The 16,601-nt window shown below is 54.2% G+C and overlaps 4 protein-coding genes across 4 annotated transcripts; 3 read left to right on the forward strand and 1 right to left on the reverse strand.

The window, feature by feature from the left end:
- Positions 1 to 259: 259 nt before the first annotated feature.
- Positions 260 to 1,066, forward strand: B0T26DRAFT_674010 (uncharacterized protein; the record flags this gene model as incomplete). Its single annotated transcript, XM_060439662.1, has 4 exons — positions 260 to 322; positions 478 to 511; positions 751 to 910; positions 964 to 1,066. 4 exons carry the CDS (start codon positions 260 to 262, stop codon positions 1,064 to 1,066), a joined length of 360 nt encoding a protein of 119 aa, XP_060298212.1.
- A 2,019-nt stretch (positions 1,067 to 3,085) lies between these two features.
- Positions 3,086 to 5,345, forward strand: B0T26DRAFT_642205 (uncharacterized protein; the record flags this gene model as incomplete). Its single annotated transcript, XM_060437418.1, has 3 exons — positions 3,086 to 4,867; positions 4,972 to 5,250; positions 5,328 to 5,345. The coding sequence occupies 3 exons, from the start codon at positions 3,086 to 3,088 to the stop codon at positions 5,343 to 5,345; spliced, it is 2,079 nt and encodes a 692-aa protein (XP_060298213.1).
- Positions 5,346 to 9,955: 4,610 nt separating this feature from the next.
- Positions 9,956 to 11,962, forward strand: B0T26DRAFT_643040 (uncharacterized protein; the record flags this gene model as incomplete). The annotated part of the gene is made up of 7 exons (XM_060437500.1): positions 9,956 to 10,836; positions 10,892 to 10,982; positions 11,042 to 11,131; positions 11,187 to 11,278; positions 11,351 to 11,608; positions 11,669 to 11,761; positions 11,827 to 11,962. The coding sequence occupies 7 exons, from the start codon at positions 9,956 to 9,958 to the stop codon at positions 11,960 to 11,962; spliced, it is 1,641 nt and encodes a 546-aa protein (XP_060298214.1).
- A 688-nt stretch (positions 11,963 to 12,650) lies between these two features.
- On the reverse strand, positions 12,651 to 16,328 carry B0T26DRAFT_641257 (putative serine esterase-domain-containing protein; the record flags this gene model as incomplete). Its single annotated transcript, XM_060437314.1, has 2 exons — positions 12,651 to 13,075; positions 13,157 to 16,328. 2 exons carry the CDS (start codon positions 16,326 to 16,328, stop codon positions 12,651 to 12,653), a joined length of 3,597 nt encoding a protein of 1,198 aa, XP_060298215.1.
- Between the last annotated feature and the right edge of the window lie 273 nt (positions 16,329 to 16,601).

The raw sequence follows: 16,601 nt of genomic DNA on the forward strand, positions 1-16,601 counted from the left end.
TGCTCCACTCCTCCCCGTCCATCCGCCTGATTGGGAGCAACGGCAGGGCCAGGAACCTCCCATCTCAACATATCCCGTCTCTCTGGACTCGCCGCATAGAAAAGGATAAATTCGACGCGGCACGCAGAGAAGCGGCCGGATTTCTACCAGGTCTCGTAGATCTACATCCTACAGGCGCCTACAACCCGCCATCCGGCGGAATTCATCCGTTCCAGGGGCATCCGGGATCTGGGTATATGCCGCCCTGTTTCGAATCTAGATGGAGGACTTCGCAACCAACAAGCCTGGATTCAAGGACAGCAGGAAAAGGATGTGGTTATGGGTACGTATTGAGGAGCGCGCAGACTACAGCTTAAAATATATATATGGGGGTAGCGCCCAGAACCCAGAATCCACGGATCTAAATATTCTATTAGCTCTGTCTTTACCACCTACCCCAAGATATAATCCTACTCTGGGGTATAATCTCCGTCCTAGTCGCTGAGCTGCTTCTCAACTTCTTCGTCAACAAGTAAGCGAACTACTTGTCGCAATCGCCCTACAACACTTGTTCTTTCCGCCATCAACAAGCAAGCGAGCTCTACTCTTTACAGTCGCCCTGGACTGGATTCACGCATATTCTATCTTCTTCATCAAAGCTATCCGCCCACATGGCTAACACGAGAACAATCGCAGAGCTCGATCGGCTATCTCCCTGCCTAGCAACGCTCCCAGAGACAGCATCTCCCGCCTCCCCCACATAGTCTATAGGCTTACCGGTCTCGGGCGTCGATAAGATCTTTGCCAAAATTCGCTACGGTCAAGGCCAAGACCAAGACGAAGAGGAGTGGTGGTGCATCAGCCTCAGTCATGACGAGTTCAAGGCATTTGAGACGCGTTATAAGGCCGGGGAAGCCTACCGCTGCCGAAGGTAGGGAGCTTATTACTCTTTATCCAGTATCGCATTACCTAACCTTTAATTAGGTACGACTACTTCCCCGATATCGCCAAGTTCGTCCTACGTATGCCGGGCAATCTCCACGAAGCCGTTGTGGAGGGATTCAAGAGACAGATCACACGACAATGATATATCATCGAGCAAAGTAACAACCAAGTCGCTGCCGGTTTCGCTCGGGGTGTATACGCAATAGGAAGCCCTAAGATTTAGAGTAATAGTAGCTCCCATTGCCCAGACGGGTCGTTTGCGCATAAAGATGCGATAGAGCTTGGTATCATCCTGAAGGTCTCACATTCGCAACAACGCTAAGATTTACCATTCCTCGCAAATGACTACATCCTGGGCTCAAATGGGTTGACACAGGCTGTCATCGGGAACGACCTTACGTACCGGGGAAAGGAAGCAAGAGTTATAGCATGGCGACCAAATAAGACCAAGGAAAACGGAGAAACGATACTTACAATAAAGAAGACCTTCGAGGGTATCTTTCGGGATACAGATGAGAGTTTAGTTAATAGCGGACGGAACCTCTGGATTTGGTTGAAGGATTTCGGTAATAAGCTTGATTGCGCTGAGATTCAAAAGGCCGAAGGGGTAATTACCGTCTCCTTTACTCAGTTGTATGAGTTGGTACAGGAGAGTGAGGCTTATGATCAGACACGGAAGCGGAGGCGGGGGTCGGATGAGATTCTCGATGGTAGAAGCAGGCAGAAGATGGTCAAGCGAGATATAGTCCGCCCCGTCGCGCCCGAGAAATCCACATCCTCAGACGAGAAACGATTCAAGGCAGCCGAGGAAGGAATGAACAGGCGTTGTAGGGCGATTGCTTCGCTTACCCCGCCAAAAATGTACTGTGTTGGGGTGCCGAGATTAGCGGGTCCAAGCCGGGAATTCCAAGGCTCCAGAGTCCCTCCGACAGAATCCGGAGCTAAAGAAACCAGCGATCCAGGAAAGGGGTGCTAGCATGTACAGTCGGTGAAGTAGGTAAAGTACACGTGGTTTGCCCCCAACGACTGGGACAGCCAAGTAGAGGCGCTGTGGGAAGGCAATGCCCAGGGGAACCTCTGCGCTCGTCCGCCGTAGCCTCGGCAGAGCCGCCGACGGGCTCGTCACAGATGCCACATATTCTGGAGCTTGAAGAACACTTCAGAAAAGTCATGAATCGCGTCCGCATTGTCCTGTCAAAATTAGCCATCCGGCTGACGGGAGCACATATGCAGATCTAGATTACTGGTTTGGTTTAGTTGGTCCCGAGTACAGACTTGTATGCTGTGTTAGGTTGGACCGAGAACTTTGGCGCCTGTGCGGGCAGCCCGGCTGCTGGAACCGCTGAGACGAGCCGAGGGGGGGGGGGGGGGGGGGGGGGGTGAAGAACGGATTAGGCAGTTATCATACGCCCATACCTTACATACCTGCAGGATAAAACATAGCTTAGCGGTTCACTCGGAAAGGGGAGGGAAAAGGAGGGCTCTTTTGCACGTATCCATAGGTAAGGTATGGTCAATACAGGAAGAAAGTACGCCGACTTGGAGCTCGGACGACACCGCGCCGTATCCCAGACATATAGCATCGGATGTCGGGGAAATTACATGTCTTGTCTGTGAGTGGATGTTACGCCGCTGAGCGGCATGTGTTATCTGTCGATAAGTTGAACCACCACGCTACTAGATTTCAACCTCTCCGGATCTTCCTACGGCTGCCTTCTACCTCTTTCTATTCTCCCGCTCTTGCTCCCTTCTTCCTTTTGCGGTTGTTTTGTTGTTGTTGGCCGTGTCATTCACTTGACTTTGCACCTCATCGCATTGAATCGCATCGCATCGTATCGCATCGCATTCGGGTTGCGCGGTCCTGTGCCCTCCCCGAGCCTTTCCAGTTCTTTCCTGCCGCCTTCTTGCGTGATTCGTCAACTTCGTCTGCCGATTGGACCCTGGGTTTCGAGCTCCGATTCGGCTATCATTTCCCCACACCACCGGTCGAAGGCGCCGAGTGCTTTCCTTTTCTGACCGCCTGCGCGACAAGCTGAAACCTGCCCGCGATACAATATTTGAGAATTCCTCTCAGATCGCAGAGTCGACCCAGTAACGCGGGCGTAGGACCAGTAGCTCGTACAGCCACACCGCGTGCAGGGGCTCTCGTCGGACCGCCGCAATGGCCGAACTCGACACTCTGGACATTATTGTCCTCGCCGCCATTCTTCTCGGAACCGTCGCGTACTTCACCAAAGGCAAGCTATGGGGCGTCACCAAGGACCCCTACGCGAGCTCGCTTGCGAATGCCAATGGGGCAAAGGCGGGCAAGACGCGGAACTTGATCGAGAAGATGGACGAGTCGGGCAAGAACTGCATCATTTTCTACGGGTCACAAACCGGCACCGCCGAGGACTACGCTTCCAGGCTCGCCAAGGAGGGCAAGAGCCGCTTCGGGCTCGAGACCATGGTAGCCGACCTTGAGGATTACGACTACGAGAATCTCGACTCCGTCCCCAGCGACAAGGTTGTCATGTTCGTCCTGGCCACCTACGGCGAGGGCGAGCCGACTGACAACGCCGTCGACTTCTACGAGTTTATAACCGGCGACACTCCGACCTTTACTGAAGACAGCGATCCTCCCCTGGCAAATCTCAACTTTGTCGCGTTCGGCCTTGGCAATAACACTTACGAGCACTACAACTCCATGGTCCGAAACGTCACCAAGGCGTTAGAGAAACTGGGTGCCCATCGCATTGGAGAAGCTGGCGAGGGAGACGACGGAGCTGGTACCATGGAGGAAGACTTTTTGGCCTGGAAGGACCCCATGTGGAAGGCTCTGCAGGAGAAGATGGGTCTGGAGGAGCGTGAGGCTGTCTACGAACCCGTCTTTGGCATCGTTGAGAGGGATGGCCTTACCAAGGATTCGCCCGAGGTCTACCTCGGAGAGCCCAACAAGATGCACCTCGACGGATCCCCCAAGGGCCCCTTCAACGCCCATAACCCGTATATCGCGCCCATCAACAAGTCCTACGAGTTGTTCTCCGTCAAAGACCGCAACTGCCTGCACATGGAGGTCGACGTCAGCGGCTCCAACCTGAGCTACCAAACCGGCGACCATATTGCTGTCTGGCCTACTAACCCTGGTGAAGAGGTTGACCGCTTCCTGGACGTGCTTAGCCTGACTGGCAAGCGCAACACCGTCATTAGCGTCAAGGCTCTCGAACCCACGGCTAAGGTCCCCTTCCCGACACCGACTACCTATGATGCCGTTGTTCGTTACCACATGGAAATATGCTCACCCGTCTCGCGCCAGTTCCTCGCCACTCTCGCTGCATTTGCCCCTGATGAAGAGACAAAGGCTGAAATGACCAAGCTTGGCGGAGACAAGGACTACTTCCACCAAAAGGTCAACGTCCACCACCTGAACATTGCCAGAGTGTTGCAGACCGTCGGCAAGGGCAAGAAGTGGACAAACGTCCCCTTCTCTGCACTGATCGAGGGCGTCACGAAGCTGCAGCCGCGCTACTACTCGATATCTTCCTCGTCTCTGGAGCATCCAAAAGTAATTTCCATCACTGCCGTAGTAGAATCTCAGCACCTTCCCGGTCGCGAGGATCCATTCAAGGGAGTTGCCACCAACTATTTGTTAGCTCTCAAGGAGAAGCAGAACGGCGACCCCAGCCCTACGCCTTTTGGTCTCAGTTACGAGATTACCGGTCCCCGAAACAGATATGACGGCATCCATGTTCCCGTACATGTCCGCCACTCTAACTTCAAACTTCCCTCGGATCCTACCAAGCCTGTTATCCTTGTCGGCCCCGGAACCGGTGTCGCGCCATTCAGGGGGTTTGTCAGGGAACGCGTGAAGCAGGCACAGAATGGAGAGACGGTTGGAAAGACCATCTTGTTCTTCGGATGCCGAAAACGCTCCGAAGACTTCCTGTATGAAAAGGAATGGGAGGTATGTCAATCTACCATTAACCAACCCTTCATCCTTCTCTTTCTAAGAAGTTGTTTTTCTTTTCCCATCATTCTCCTGCAACCATCGTCTAACCAATTCAACAGGAGGCCAAGCAAGTTTTGGGTGACAATTTCGAACTTGTCGTAGCCTTTTCTCGAGAGGGAGCTAAGAAGGTGTACGTTCAACACTTGCTGAAGCAGCGAGCCGAAGAGATCAACGACTTGTTGCTGAAGAAGGCATATTTCTATGTCTGCGGCGACGCGGCCAACATGGCTCGCGAGGTCAACACCGTTTTGGGCCAAATACTCGCCGAGAAGCGCGGGATTTCCGATTCCAAGGCCGAAGAAATCGTCAAGAACATGAGAGCTGCAAACCAGTACCAGGTATGTGTACCCCGGTGCAGAACTCCACGTCGCCCAATATGGCAAATGAGACGACCAATGTTAATCATTTCAAATAGGAGGACGTCTGGTCATAGAAAAAATAGTCTGATATATGTGGAGGTAAGATAGCATGGTGCTAGGGCTCACAAACTGGTATGGCGATTCATTCGGGCGGGACTGCTTTATAGAGGAGTATAGATGACATGTCCATCCATACTGGATTGCCTTTTTTGTGCTCTTAGCCAGCACCCATTAATCTACAAGTACCTACTTTTTCAGCTACGAGATCCTCAGATATTTTTTCTACGTATGAAATAAACACAGTTGAAATACCACAGCCGGCGCTTCTCTGTCATTTGCGGCAGAGATAGAGACCACAGCGGCAAAGAGGCAAGTAGTGTGTTCTTTGGTGGGATAGAAACACGGCGAATAGCTGACCAATTAAAAGTTTCACTCTCCAGGATTCCAGAGGTGGGCAGAAAATGTATGGTCGTTGAGGGGGCTGAGAGCCGCCCTTCCGGTTTGACCGGACCAGTCACTAACCGCCTCCAAAAAAGAGACAAGTGTTTGCTCTCCCGGGCTGTCCCAGAGCTTTGGGTGTTATCCCTGCTCCCCATCCCGTCGACTCCCGGCTTCCCAACTAGATCATCTTGCCCCGTAGTGCAACCCCCTTCCATCTCGCGGGGGAGGGTGATCACCCTTAGATCTCGTCCCCATCCCCCGTCCCCCAAAACCCGTCAGATCTAGATTGGTCAGGCAGACAGGGGTTGGTGTGATGAGGCTTCTCACACTGTTCCATGTCTCGGAGCTTGGTTGGCGGGTGCCCTCCCCGGCTTCTTGTTTCCTGCTTTAAATTGGCCATCCAAGTACTGCAAAGCTGCACACTTACGGTTCAGCTGTAGGAGGAGGAGGAGTGGTGGGATTGGGAGGGACCGTGCGTCCATGAGCGAGAAAGGGAGATCGCCGGTCCTGCAAACAATTGCTGCTGGCCCCTTGCTTTGTTGTTGCTTGTTTTCCCTCTACCCTTCTACGAACAGGCGGAGAAGAGGCCTGGATGACTCGTCTAGGCTCCAGGAAGATGGCTTGGCCCCAGGCTCCTTGACGGATTCAATGGGTTGCCCATTTTCCCTCTCTCGAAACTTGAAAGCACCCACACCCACAGCTTCCAGCACCAAAAAATGGGCAAGGGATGACGGGAAAACAATAGGAGACCAGGGAGCGGTTCGCCGTTTGGAGTTCCTAGCTTGGATGAGGGGCAGTTGTGGGCGAAAACGCCACCAAAGAAAAACTCCATTGCCCAATTGGCTCAGGAGACGACTGCATGTGAGACACTGAGGCATACCGGGAGAAGGTCAAGGTCCGGCCAGCCAATGGCTCAGACCACAACACCACCCACACCGAGATAGAAGTGGGAGAGAGGAGATGGCCGTCCTGGTTTTTCTTTTTTGTCAATTTTCAGCCCCTCTCAAGCCGTTGTCCACCTCGCATATCTAGATCGGTCAAGATGTGTGCCTCTCTTGTCTGGCTAGCCACTAGGTATGGTGCGAGCGGGAGGAGCGGCTACCAAAGAAGATCTAAGGAGGTAAGGTGGCTGCGTTGAGTGCCCGACATGTAGGTAAGGTAGGTAGTTTCCCGCCCAGCCTTTGCGTCAAAGTGGCCCCCTCCTTCGGTTGTCATTCTGGTTTGGCGGAAGGGATAAGAATTCCCCGTATCAGTGCAGGCTGCTCAGGGTTGCAGCTTTCCTGGTCTCGCGCGCCATTGTACGGCCATCTTCCTCCTGACGGCTGCTATTCATCCCATAGATGGAGGGGGCAGCAGGACTTTTCCAAGTGTCGCCAGTTTTCCGCCGAGACTTTCCTTCTCCTTTCCACACATACGCCTCCCTCTCTTGTTTCTTCTTTCTCTTCCCCTACCTCGCACGCGCCGCTGTATCCTTACCCATCCATCTTTTATCCAGCACTCTGGACTGTTTGCTAGCCAGGCCTGCTTCGCCTGTCCGGGACGAACCCAAGCAAGGGACGCCGTTTTTTTTGTCCTGGCTGTTTTACTTCTTCCTTTGGGCCTGGGGAAGACTCGCCGCTTAAGACCAAGACCAAGTGAGGCCCAGAGTCTGGCAGAGGTTCCAACAGAGGTGGATAGAAGGTGGGCTCCCACTTGTCGGTGTGTGTTGCTGCAAACGAGATAGTCTAATTCCTTCTCCAGCTCTGTCAGCTATCCTCCGCGTGTAATCGACGAGAACATACCAGTTCGGTGGACGCGATATCTTGTCTTTGCAACTTCATTTCGAGATTTCCGTTATCGTTGCAGGAGTGCTCAACCACCAAGGCCCACACGACCTGTTCAACTTTTTCCTAGCAACTCTACCTTGGTATCCTCTCCCTGACGCAGGAGGTCAGGATAACATTTGGGCTCGCGGATAAAATCGCATACTGTTGCCTTCACTAGTATTTTCTTGAATTCAGCAGCATCGATACAGAGAGGTAGGGAAGCAAGCAGGACTTTTGCCATTTGCGGAAAGAGCAAGTACCGCGGACTGAAGAAAATCGTGACATTCATCGCAAGCTCCAGTGGCAAGGAAGATAGGAGCAGATCTGGGACGGCAAAACCACAGAGATATCGACCAGGGCTGTGCGAACACAAAACATACTTCCCTTTCTTTTCATCCCATTTGTCGAGCCACCTGGTGCGCAGACTCGTCCCCTCGTCCCATCCATTATTCTCGATTGGTAGTGTAGTCCCTCAAGGGCATCGAAGAACCACAGCAGCAACATCCCATCCTACCTTATCCAAGATAGGTTATCTTGGATACCTTGGGCACCAAGAGCAAAGGTTCGAGGCCGCTTCCTAAAGAGACTTGAACTGGCAGTAACCGGGGACAAGCGAGCAAACCCAACAGTGGTGCGCTCAAGGGAAAACCTCCATGCCGGGCACCTCCTACACCTGGGCACTCGCACCTTCCCGAGCGAAACCTACCATCTTCCACACCTTACCTTTTAGACGAGTGGTAAGATTTTTGGCCTTGCGGCTAGCTGGCATCTTACCTTCTCCCGTTACCAACCGAGCAGCCCGAATACCCGACCTCGACCTCGCGTCAAACCTCAGGTACATTGGTGGTCCGTCTCATCTCCCCGTTGGCTCTTTCCTTTCATCGCCCCCGCCTCTCACATCACCGGATCGTCGGTTCCTAAAATACCCAGGGCAATCTTGACCAGATCTTTGGAGACACAATCAAACTCACTTTGGGAAGGTGCAAATACAGGGCCTTCATACCCTGCCTGAACTTAAATCTTCCTTTCCGAAAACCACTGCCTAGGCGGGGAAGAAAGCTCGTCGTTCATACCTACTTCAACCCTTCAGTTTTGGGCGCAGTTTGAGGTTGGTCGCTGCAGTAACATTGTTGGAGCAACTCGTCCGAAGTAAGGTAGTCGCATACGGTAAGTTCAGAGCAGTTTCATTTTTCTTCGGCTTCTTTCTCTCCTTCTGTTGCTATATTTATCGTCTACCTACCTACAGGCGTGGCTCTTTCCTTCTGTCCATTTCCCCCCACGTGATTCCTAAACTTTAGCTGGCTTCGCGGGTACGAAAACACTGTACCACGACAACAACGACCAAGGTTCTCGCCAGGTTTGACTGAATTCCTTCCTCGAGTTCTCTGTATCGTGCTTGCCTCGGGCGTGAGGCGTGAGGCGTGACGTTCATCCACATAGCCCACTGCTTGCCTCTTTTTAAGATTAGGCTTTTCCTCTGGCAGTGCTGGGAACGGGTCCTTTTCTCCGTGGATTCTTGTTCCGATCATTACAGCATCAACACCACATCCCAACAACCACCACAGTCTCTTCCATTCATCTTGCTCGATAGCTTGATCTATCTTCTTACCCCCTCCGGCACTCGCTTGCAGATCAGAGTCTTTGGTACTAACATAGTCCCCCGTTGAGTGGCTCGGTTTCTTGTCTCCCCAACCATCAGTTTCTCTGGCCTTCGAGCGCGCCGACAAGGACGAGATTCCATTTTGGAGGTGAGTTTACGCGTTCCTGACTTGGTCCTCACCTCATCCTCAGCGCATCAGTCTTCCAGGACACACTGCCAGACACCTCCAAGCCGAGGAGCCTGCATTCGGGCCAGCCCTCTTCTGCCTGCCTCCGATAAATTTTACCTACTGCCAAAAACCCCCGTCCCCTCTTCTCTTCTTGCAAACCTTCCACCCTTCATCCACCACATTAAGACTACCACACCCACCAACACCAGAACTTCTTCTTGGTCGCGTTTTTGGACCAGAGTTTTCCTTCGAGTTAATTTGCTATTTCGGCAAATCTGCCCATTTCCCAAGTGTCGTCCGCTGAAATATCTCCCCGCGAAGGTACTGTTTCTCTAGCAACCGCGAACCGAAAAAGGTGTGTACCCGAAAACGCGTCCAAAACCCTCCACCGCTTCTCTAGCACATCGTCTTCCGCTGCTACCCCCTCACATACCGACATACTTCCTCAAAGCATTGTGATCTCAAGATACCGTCTTCATTCTTCCTCTCGCTTTTCGTTCCCGTCCGTCTCCTCGAGGTCGGCTTCACGCGTGTCTGAGTTGGCAAGGCACATTTGCGGCCGAGTTTGTCGAGGCTTTTTCTTTTTCACACCTTCCCCAGTGTCTTGGATTACGGCAGAATAATCTGGGGTGGCAAAACTGACGGTGTTGCAGGTTGTTTGCAATGACAATGTCTCACTATCGCACCACGGGCGGCATGTCTTCGGACAACAATCGCCAGGGCGCTGGATATGCCACTTTCCTGACTGCCCAGATGGGCAACGGCCCTCAGCATGATGTATCTTCTTCGCATGGTCATCACATGGGTCACCCTTCGGACAACATGGGCGCTGTTTTGAATCAGTTCAGCACTCTTGCTCTCCCCAGCGGTCACGGCCTGCCCGGCGGCTCGAACCTCTCGCAGGTTCAGGCTCATCACGCCTATTGCACCCCCGAGCAGCAGGTTGCCTACCAGGGATATCCTGTTCCTCTGCATGTCGGCATGACCTCGGAGGGGGCCTACCCATTTGGCCTCTCTGGCCAATTTCCTGTCCAGAGTGGATTTGCCCCATTGTCTGTTCCATATCACACCATGCCGTATACCCCGGGCCGTGTGGCTTCGTATGGCGACCGTTGCAGCGAGGTTCCTGGCCTGGAGAATCGCCGTGGCTCATACTCTACGACTGAGTCGACTCCGCCCACTCCTTTCTTTGGTAGCGCGTCTGAGCGTGGTGGCGCTTCCCGTATCGCCGTCATTCGCTCGAGCTACACGACTCCCTCTCCTGAGCAGATCGTCCCGAAGGCCCCTCAGCCACTTGACGATGACATGCTCTTGCTGCTCAAGCAAGACCCGGCAATCCCCGAGGCGGTCCCGGCTGTCTTCACCCCGCCAACTCATACAAAGTCGGTTGAGCAGTGCCTTGAGAACCGCATCAATGGCAACCGCAATGTCTACATTCGTGGACTTCACCCCACCACCGATGACGAGCTCCTCCACCGGTACGCGTCGCGCTTCGGTAAGGTCGAGCAGAGCAAGGCTATCATTGACACCTCGACTGGCGCTTGCAAAGGGTATGTTCTGTGACGCTTCTCCACGTAACAAAACTCTTTATTAATGAGCCTACAGTTTCGGTTTTGCCAAGTTTGCCGACGTCCGCGACTCGGAGAAGTGCATTCGGGGCTTTTATCATCTTGGTTATGAGGTTGGCTTTGCTAGGGTGAGATCCTTCCCCGGCCTGTATCAATTGCGAACGCCGAACTAACACGCGTGACACAGGAGAGCTTCAACGCCAGACTCAAGGCAGAAGGCGACGAAAGCTCCACCAACCTGTATCTTTCAAACCTCCCGAAGCGTCTCACCGAAACTGTAAGCAAGTTCCTACACAGGTCGAGATTCTTCGTATCTAACATTCTAACTCAAGGAGCTCAATTCCATTTTCTCCGGATATCGCGTCATTTCGAGCAAGATTCTTCGTGACAGCATGGGCAATTCGCGTGGAGTGGGATTCGCAAGGTAAATTACAATCCTTTCCGCCACCCCGACAACGGGTCTTTCATGGCACAGGCATCTAACCCCCCATACTAGATTCGAAACTCGCGAGGAATGTGAGGATATAATCAAAAAATATCACGGTCTCTCCATTGGCGAGGAGGGGTTGATGATGCAGGTCCGCTATGCGGATACTCCAGCTCAGAAAGAGCTGAAGAGAATCACGGCGGAGCGCCGCCAGTTTCGCACCAACGAGTACAACATTGGTGCTTACGGCACTGCTGATGTTGGCATTCACCCAAGCATCTACCATCAGGCTCCTTGGGGCCGTCGTACCGGCGTCGGAGCTAAGCCGTGGGCGAGCCCTTTGCCCAGCCCTCGCTTGGTCTAAGCGTGACTGACCCTGTGCCTTAGTTCCTTTGCCCCTCGTGGTTCCATGCGTTGCAATGTTGGAGCCAGCAATGGCACGGCTTCTGCCACGTCTCAGGGAGTGGGCCATACCCTCAAGTATGGCCGCCCTCAGGCTCGTGGCCTACGTTGCTAAGCATGACTACCACTAACACTTTTCACAGGCAGAGCACCACAGCATCCGGTACGGCTTCTTCTGACGACGCCTCGGTTGACGGCGGTGTGACGATCGTTGATTCTCCTAGCGTCGCGAAAGGAAGCACCCAGTCGTCGCCAACCGTCAAGAAGGAGAAGGTGTGATCACTTGTGAACGCTCTGCCTTGATTTTCTTATTTGGTCTTTTGCACGCACGCGCGCACTTTGTAATCACATGGTTTCCGTCAATCTTGGGAGATGGACAACTTGATATCACATACGCCACTATCGTCATCTTGCTATTGATCGGGTTGGCCCTTGTTCAGAAATGGGGATTCTCTGCAAACTGGTTTGTCAGCTCACATAATTAACGCTCTGCTATTCTTGGGGCGGGGAGGCAATATCATAGGATGCTGGAATTGATACAGGAGGTGGAAGAAATACGCATCGACAGCCACGAGAAAATCCCTTTTTTGTACTTTGCGAATGTTATCTGGGGAACTTGGGGACTTGTACTTTGAGAAGGAAGCCAAGCACATCAGCATCAATTGAGTGGAAACAATAACACTAGGTCTTTGGCGTTCTCTGGACACAAATTAATAGCTAGCTTTTATAGTACTGCCGTGTGCAGATGAAGCAGAAAGGCAATACACTCTGATATCAAGCAATTACCGCCGACTGCAGTTGGCAAGCCCCATGGTGACACGTTCTCATTCTGGTCGCTTTTGATCAACATTCCTCGCCCCTTTTCTTATACAATTGGGGTATATCTATCTATTCGATTTTCTATACAGGAGTGCTACTGAAGATGTAGGAACACAGTCTATTTATTAGAATACCTCCAACATAAATATCAGTCTAGCGTTCCTTGAGGTTTATTGGCAGCTAGGGAACTGTTGTTTGCACCGGAGCCATCAGAAGGTGCCTCGGCATCCGTTCCACCAGGACCCGAGGACCTCGCAGACCGCGGCCGTTGGGTGGCTACTTTGCCCACAATCTTCTCGGCCCAGTTCCCAAAGCTGAGGGGGCTGGCGCTGCGTTGCCGTTCCGTCGCCGCCCCCTTGGCCTTGGCCCCTGGCGTCTGTATACTATCGGCCCTGTTATTATTGTTGTTGCTGTCGCTATTATTAGTATTATTGTGGATATCGCGCCTGCGGCTACTGCTGCTGTTGTTGACGTTAGTCGAATCGTCGCTCTCATCGCCGCTGTCGGCCCAGTCGCGCTCGCTCCACGTCACCGAGTCGATGCGGTCGAAGCGCGGGCGAGTGGGCATGGCGGCTGCGGCTGCGGCGGCGTCTGTGGGCGGGAAGAATGACACCCCGAGAGCGTCATGCTGGTCCTGGGGAGGAGGGCTAGCACTGCTGCTAGAGGTGCTCTTTCTTGCCGCCGATGGTGAAGAAGAAGAAGGCGGGAGGTCCGAGACGAAGTCGAGCGCTTCGGACGACTCTGCTGCGTCGACGTGTTGCCTTTCGCTCGTACTGGGAGTTTTGGGGTCTTTAAGTTCTTGTGTGCTATCATTCCCGGAGGGACTCCGTTGATGTGTTGTCTTCGTGGTCTCGACACCGCGCTCGTCAGGCGGCTCGGCGGGGTTTTTGGCGCGCTCCGTGTTGGGCTCTTCGTCGTCACGGGTGCGCGCAGCGGCCGAGTCACTAAAGTGTGCCTCGACGAGGTGGTTCACGACGGGCCATCCAAAGGCGTTGGCGAACATGCGACGAACAATCAGATTGTTGTGGGCGTCGGGCTCGAGCTTGACGAGCACCTTACGCCACGATAGGTCGCGGTGGTAGGCACGGGCAATCTTTTCCTCGACCTTCATCTGGGAGCTGTCGACCATGTCAAGCGGGTCCTGCTCCAAGTTGGTGTGTACAGTGTCTGCGTATTCGCCGGACGATGCCGAGGGGTCCTCTTGTAGGTGCGGTAGCTGTGGAGTTCCTAGAGACGCGAAGGGAGCGGGAATGGGAACGGGGTCGCTGCCGTTGACTGCCGTGGCCATGGCCGACCGCGGTGATGGCGTGGAAAAGGAGGGGGTTCTCGTGTACGACCTTCGGCGGAAGGTGGACGAAGGCCGCTTCTTTAGTGGCGGGGGCGGAATGTCTGAGGGGTGGTATATCCGGTCGTGGAAGATGGTGCGAGGACGCTTGGACGGGTCGATGAGGTATTCTACCGAGGGCAGCTTCGGGTTGAGCAAGTCGCCGGCAGACTCGAAGAAAGTTGTACGAGGCGGGGCCGACATTCCCTCGAGATCGTCTGTGAGTTCTTGGCCCGTAGTGACCTTTGAATTTGATGATGCGGCTGAGTTTGAGCCAGACGCACTGTCCATCTTTAGGGTCTGACTTCGTTGGTAAATCCTGGTTTGTTTCTGGGACGGGGGTGGCGGCGCCTTGGGAGGATCATTGCTGCGGAAGAAATTGAAGAAGCCGGTAAAGGGGTTTGAATTGTTTGTGTTTGATGAGAACTGAAGGTGATGCAAGTCAGGCGGTGAACTTGCCGACCTCAGACTCTGGGCGTCGTCCTCAAGCGTGGCGTTTGTGGGTGGCTGCGGAACCTCGTGTTCGTCAGCAGAACCAGTGCGGATCGACTTGGCGGTGGTGTCCCCTGCAGACGTGGTGCTCTCATCATCCTCAACTTTGATTTCAATGGGGGACCAGGGGGCCAGTCTAGGAGAGGTAACGTTTGCTCCCGTCAGCTCGGCCCACCCAAACCCAACAACAGCTTCCACGAGGCCACCCTCTCGACGAGCCTTTTCCACCCGCCCCAGACCCTGCCAATCCAGAAAGAGAAGACAGCTTGTGCGTAGAGGTACAATGCCGTCGTTGACCACGTTTGAGTAGACGGTCCTGTTGCGGAACTTTTGGAGCGCCTTGTGGGCCGGCCCTGTGGGCAGAATTCGCAGGAGCGGCTTAGACTCTGGCTGGGGCTCTCCGTAGACGCGCCGATGCGCATTCTCTCCGAGATTTCCCACGATGGCTCCCCACCCGCTCCGTGCAATGGTAGGGGCCCTCCAGGTCAGTCCAAGGTCCTGGCCAGTTCTTCCGACGAGGCCGAAGTCCAGAGCGAACTTGACGTAAAGTGGGTTTTCGTGGTTGAGACCAAGAAATGGAGACGCTAGAGTGATAAAGTTTATGGGCTCTATGAGATCAAAGAACTGCGGCGAGTGCTTCTGGATGTATGCAATGGCGTACATTTGCACCAGGCCGCCAAGAGAGTGGGCGATGAAGCTGATCTTGGTGAACTTGTACAGCCTCTGGGGCTCGGGGGGTGGTGCAGGGGGAATTGTGCGTGGGGTTGTTGCGCCGTGCTTGGCCGCCTTTTTATTCAAGTCGTCTTGTTTGAGCGAGCTTGATCTGAACGAGAGCGTGCTCGACTCGGAAGACGTGGCTGCCGTAGGCTGGAACGGCTGGTCCGGGTACGTCATGGACAGAACGTATCTGGCTAGTCGCTTTCCCAGGTACTTGATGCCCTTCTCTGTTTTTGTCGCGTTGCCCGAGAAGCCGCGTACAACAACCTCTTCCTCCTCGCCATCGTCATCGCTGCCATTCTCTTCTGCAGCATGGCCCTCGCGCCCTGTCGCGTCGGCCCCTGACTCTGCCTCCGCCCGTGTGGCACGCTCCCTAGCTTTGCGCACTTTCGCATCAACCTTGGCCTGCCTCACCCCCGTATCAATGCTCTCCTTGAGAAACAGCATATCGCCGCCCAGGTTGCTGTGTAGCCCATGCGTTAGCAAGACCAAGTGCACCTTTTTCTGGCGCTTTGGTGGCCTTTGTTCCTGGGGATTCGCGGTGGGCACAACGGGCTCGACCGGGGCATCGGCGCCATTATGTTTGACACACTCCCCGGCACCATATTCCCAACCCGGTAGCTGGGGAGTGTTCCACAGGGTGGCGGTATCCTCGACCTTTAATCGGATGGCCTTTGAGTAGACGCCCTTGAGCTGCACTTGGTGGTGCTTGCTGCCGATGCTCTGCTGGAAATCGCTGACACGGCCTGGCTGGGGAACCTGGGCCTGGCCGCGGATGACGGGAACGACGGAGCCGAGGTTGAGAGACTTCTCGTCACGAGCCAGCAAGATCTCGTAGTGCACGGCGGCCGATGTGGAAAATATGACCTGCGAGGTAATCTCTATGATCCAGGATGCGCTCTCGCCGCCATGGTTGGGACCGTCGGCAAAGTGGCTATGGCGGCCGCTGTCGCTCATACCCTCACCGGCTGTCTGGCGGATGTTATCGGGCACGACGAGATGGCAGTTCCAAACAGCGCCGGCCTTGAGCATAGGCTCAAACTCAGGGACGCCATACCGACGCGGATGCTCAAACTTTTGGTTCGGATTGAAGTGGGAGGGGTAGGCAGCAACGGATAGAGTGTAGGGACCGTGGACGAAAGCGGCGCGCAGTGCGATAGCCGACGTGTTCCGGATGCGCAAGAACAGGAACTCGGGCGAGGGGAGTATGCGGTCAGCCGAGGGGGTGTATGTGACCGTGTAGCGCACCACCTCGCCGATCTTGACGCTGCCGGCCTGGTGGAGGAGAAGCATTGCGAGCGGCGGCGGTCAATCAGGCAATCGGATTGGGTCAGATCGGATCGGATCGGATCCGGGCAGGCCGGTCGGTCTGAACGAAGCACCGGTGGGTATAGGGTCGGTGTCGGCGTCGGCGTTAGTGTTGGTGGGAAGCACGGAACAAGCACGTCGGCATACAGACAAACGCAGGCGGACTCTCGACTAGACCCGACTCGACTCGACTCGAACTCGACTCGGCTTGTCTCGTTGTGGAACAGGACCGGACAGGGCCAGAAACAGAAACAAGAA

This window comes from Lasiosphaeria miniovina, assembly GCF_030549165.1.
Source record: "Lasiosphaeria miniovina strain SMH2392-1A chromosome Unknown B0T26scaffold_3, whole genome shotgun sequence".
NCBI lineage: Eukaryota > Fungi > Ascomycota > Sordariomycetes > Sordariales > Lasiosphaeriaceae > Lasiosphaeria > Lasiosphaeria miniovina.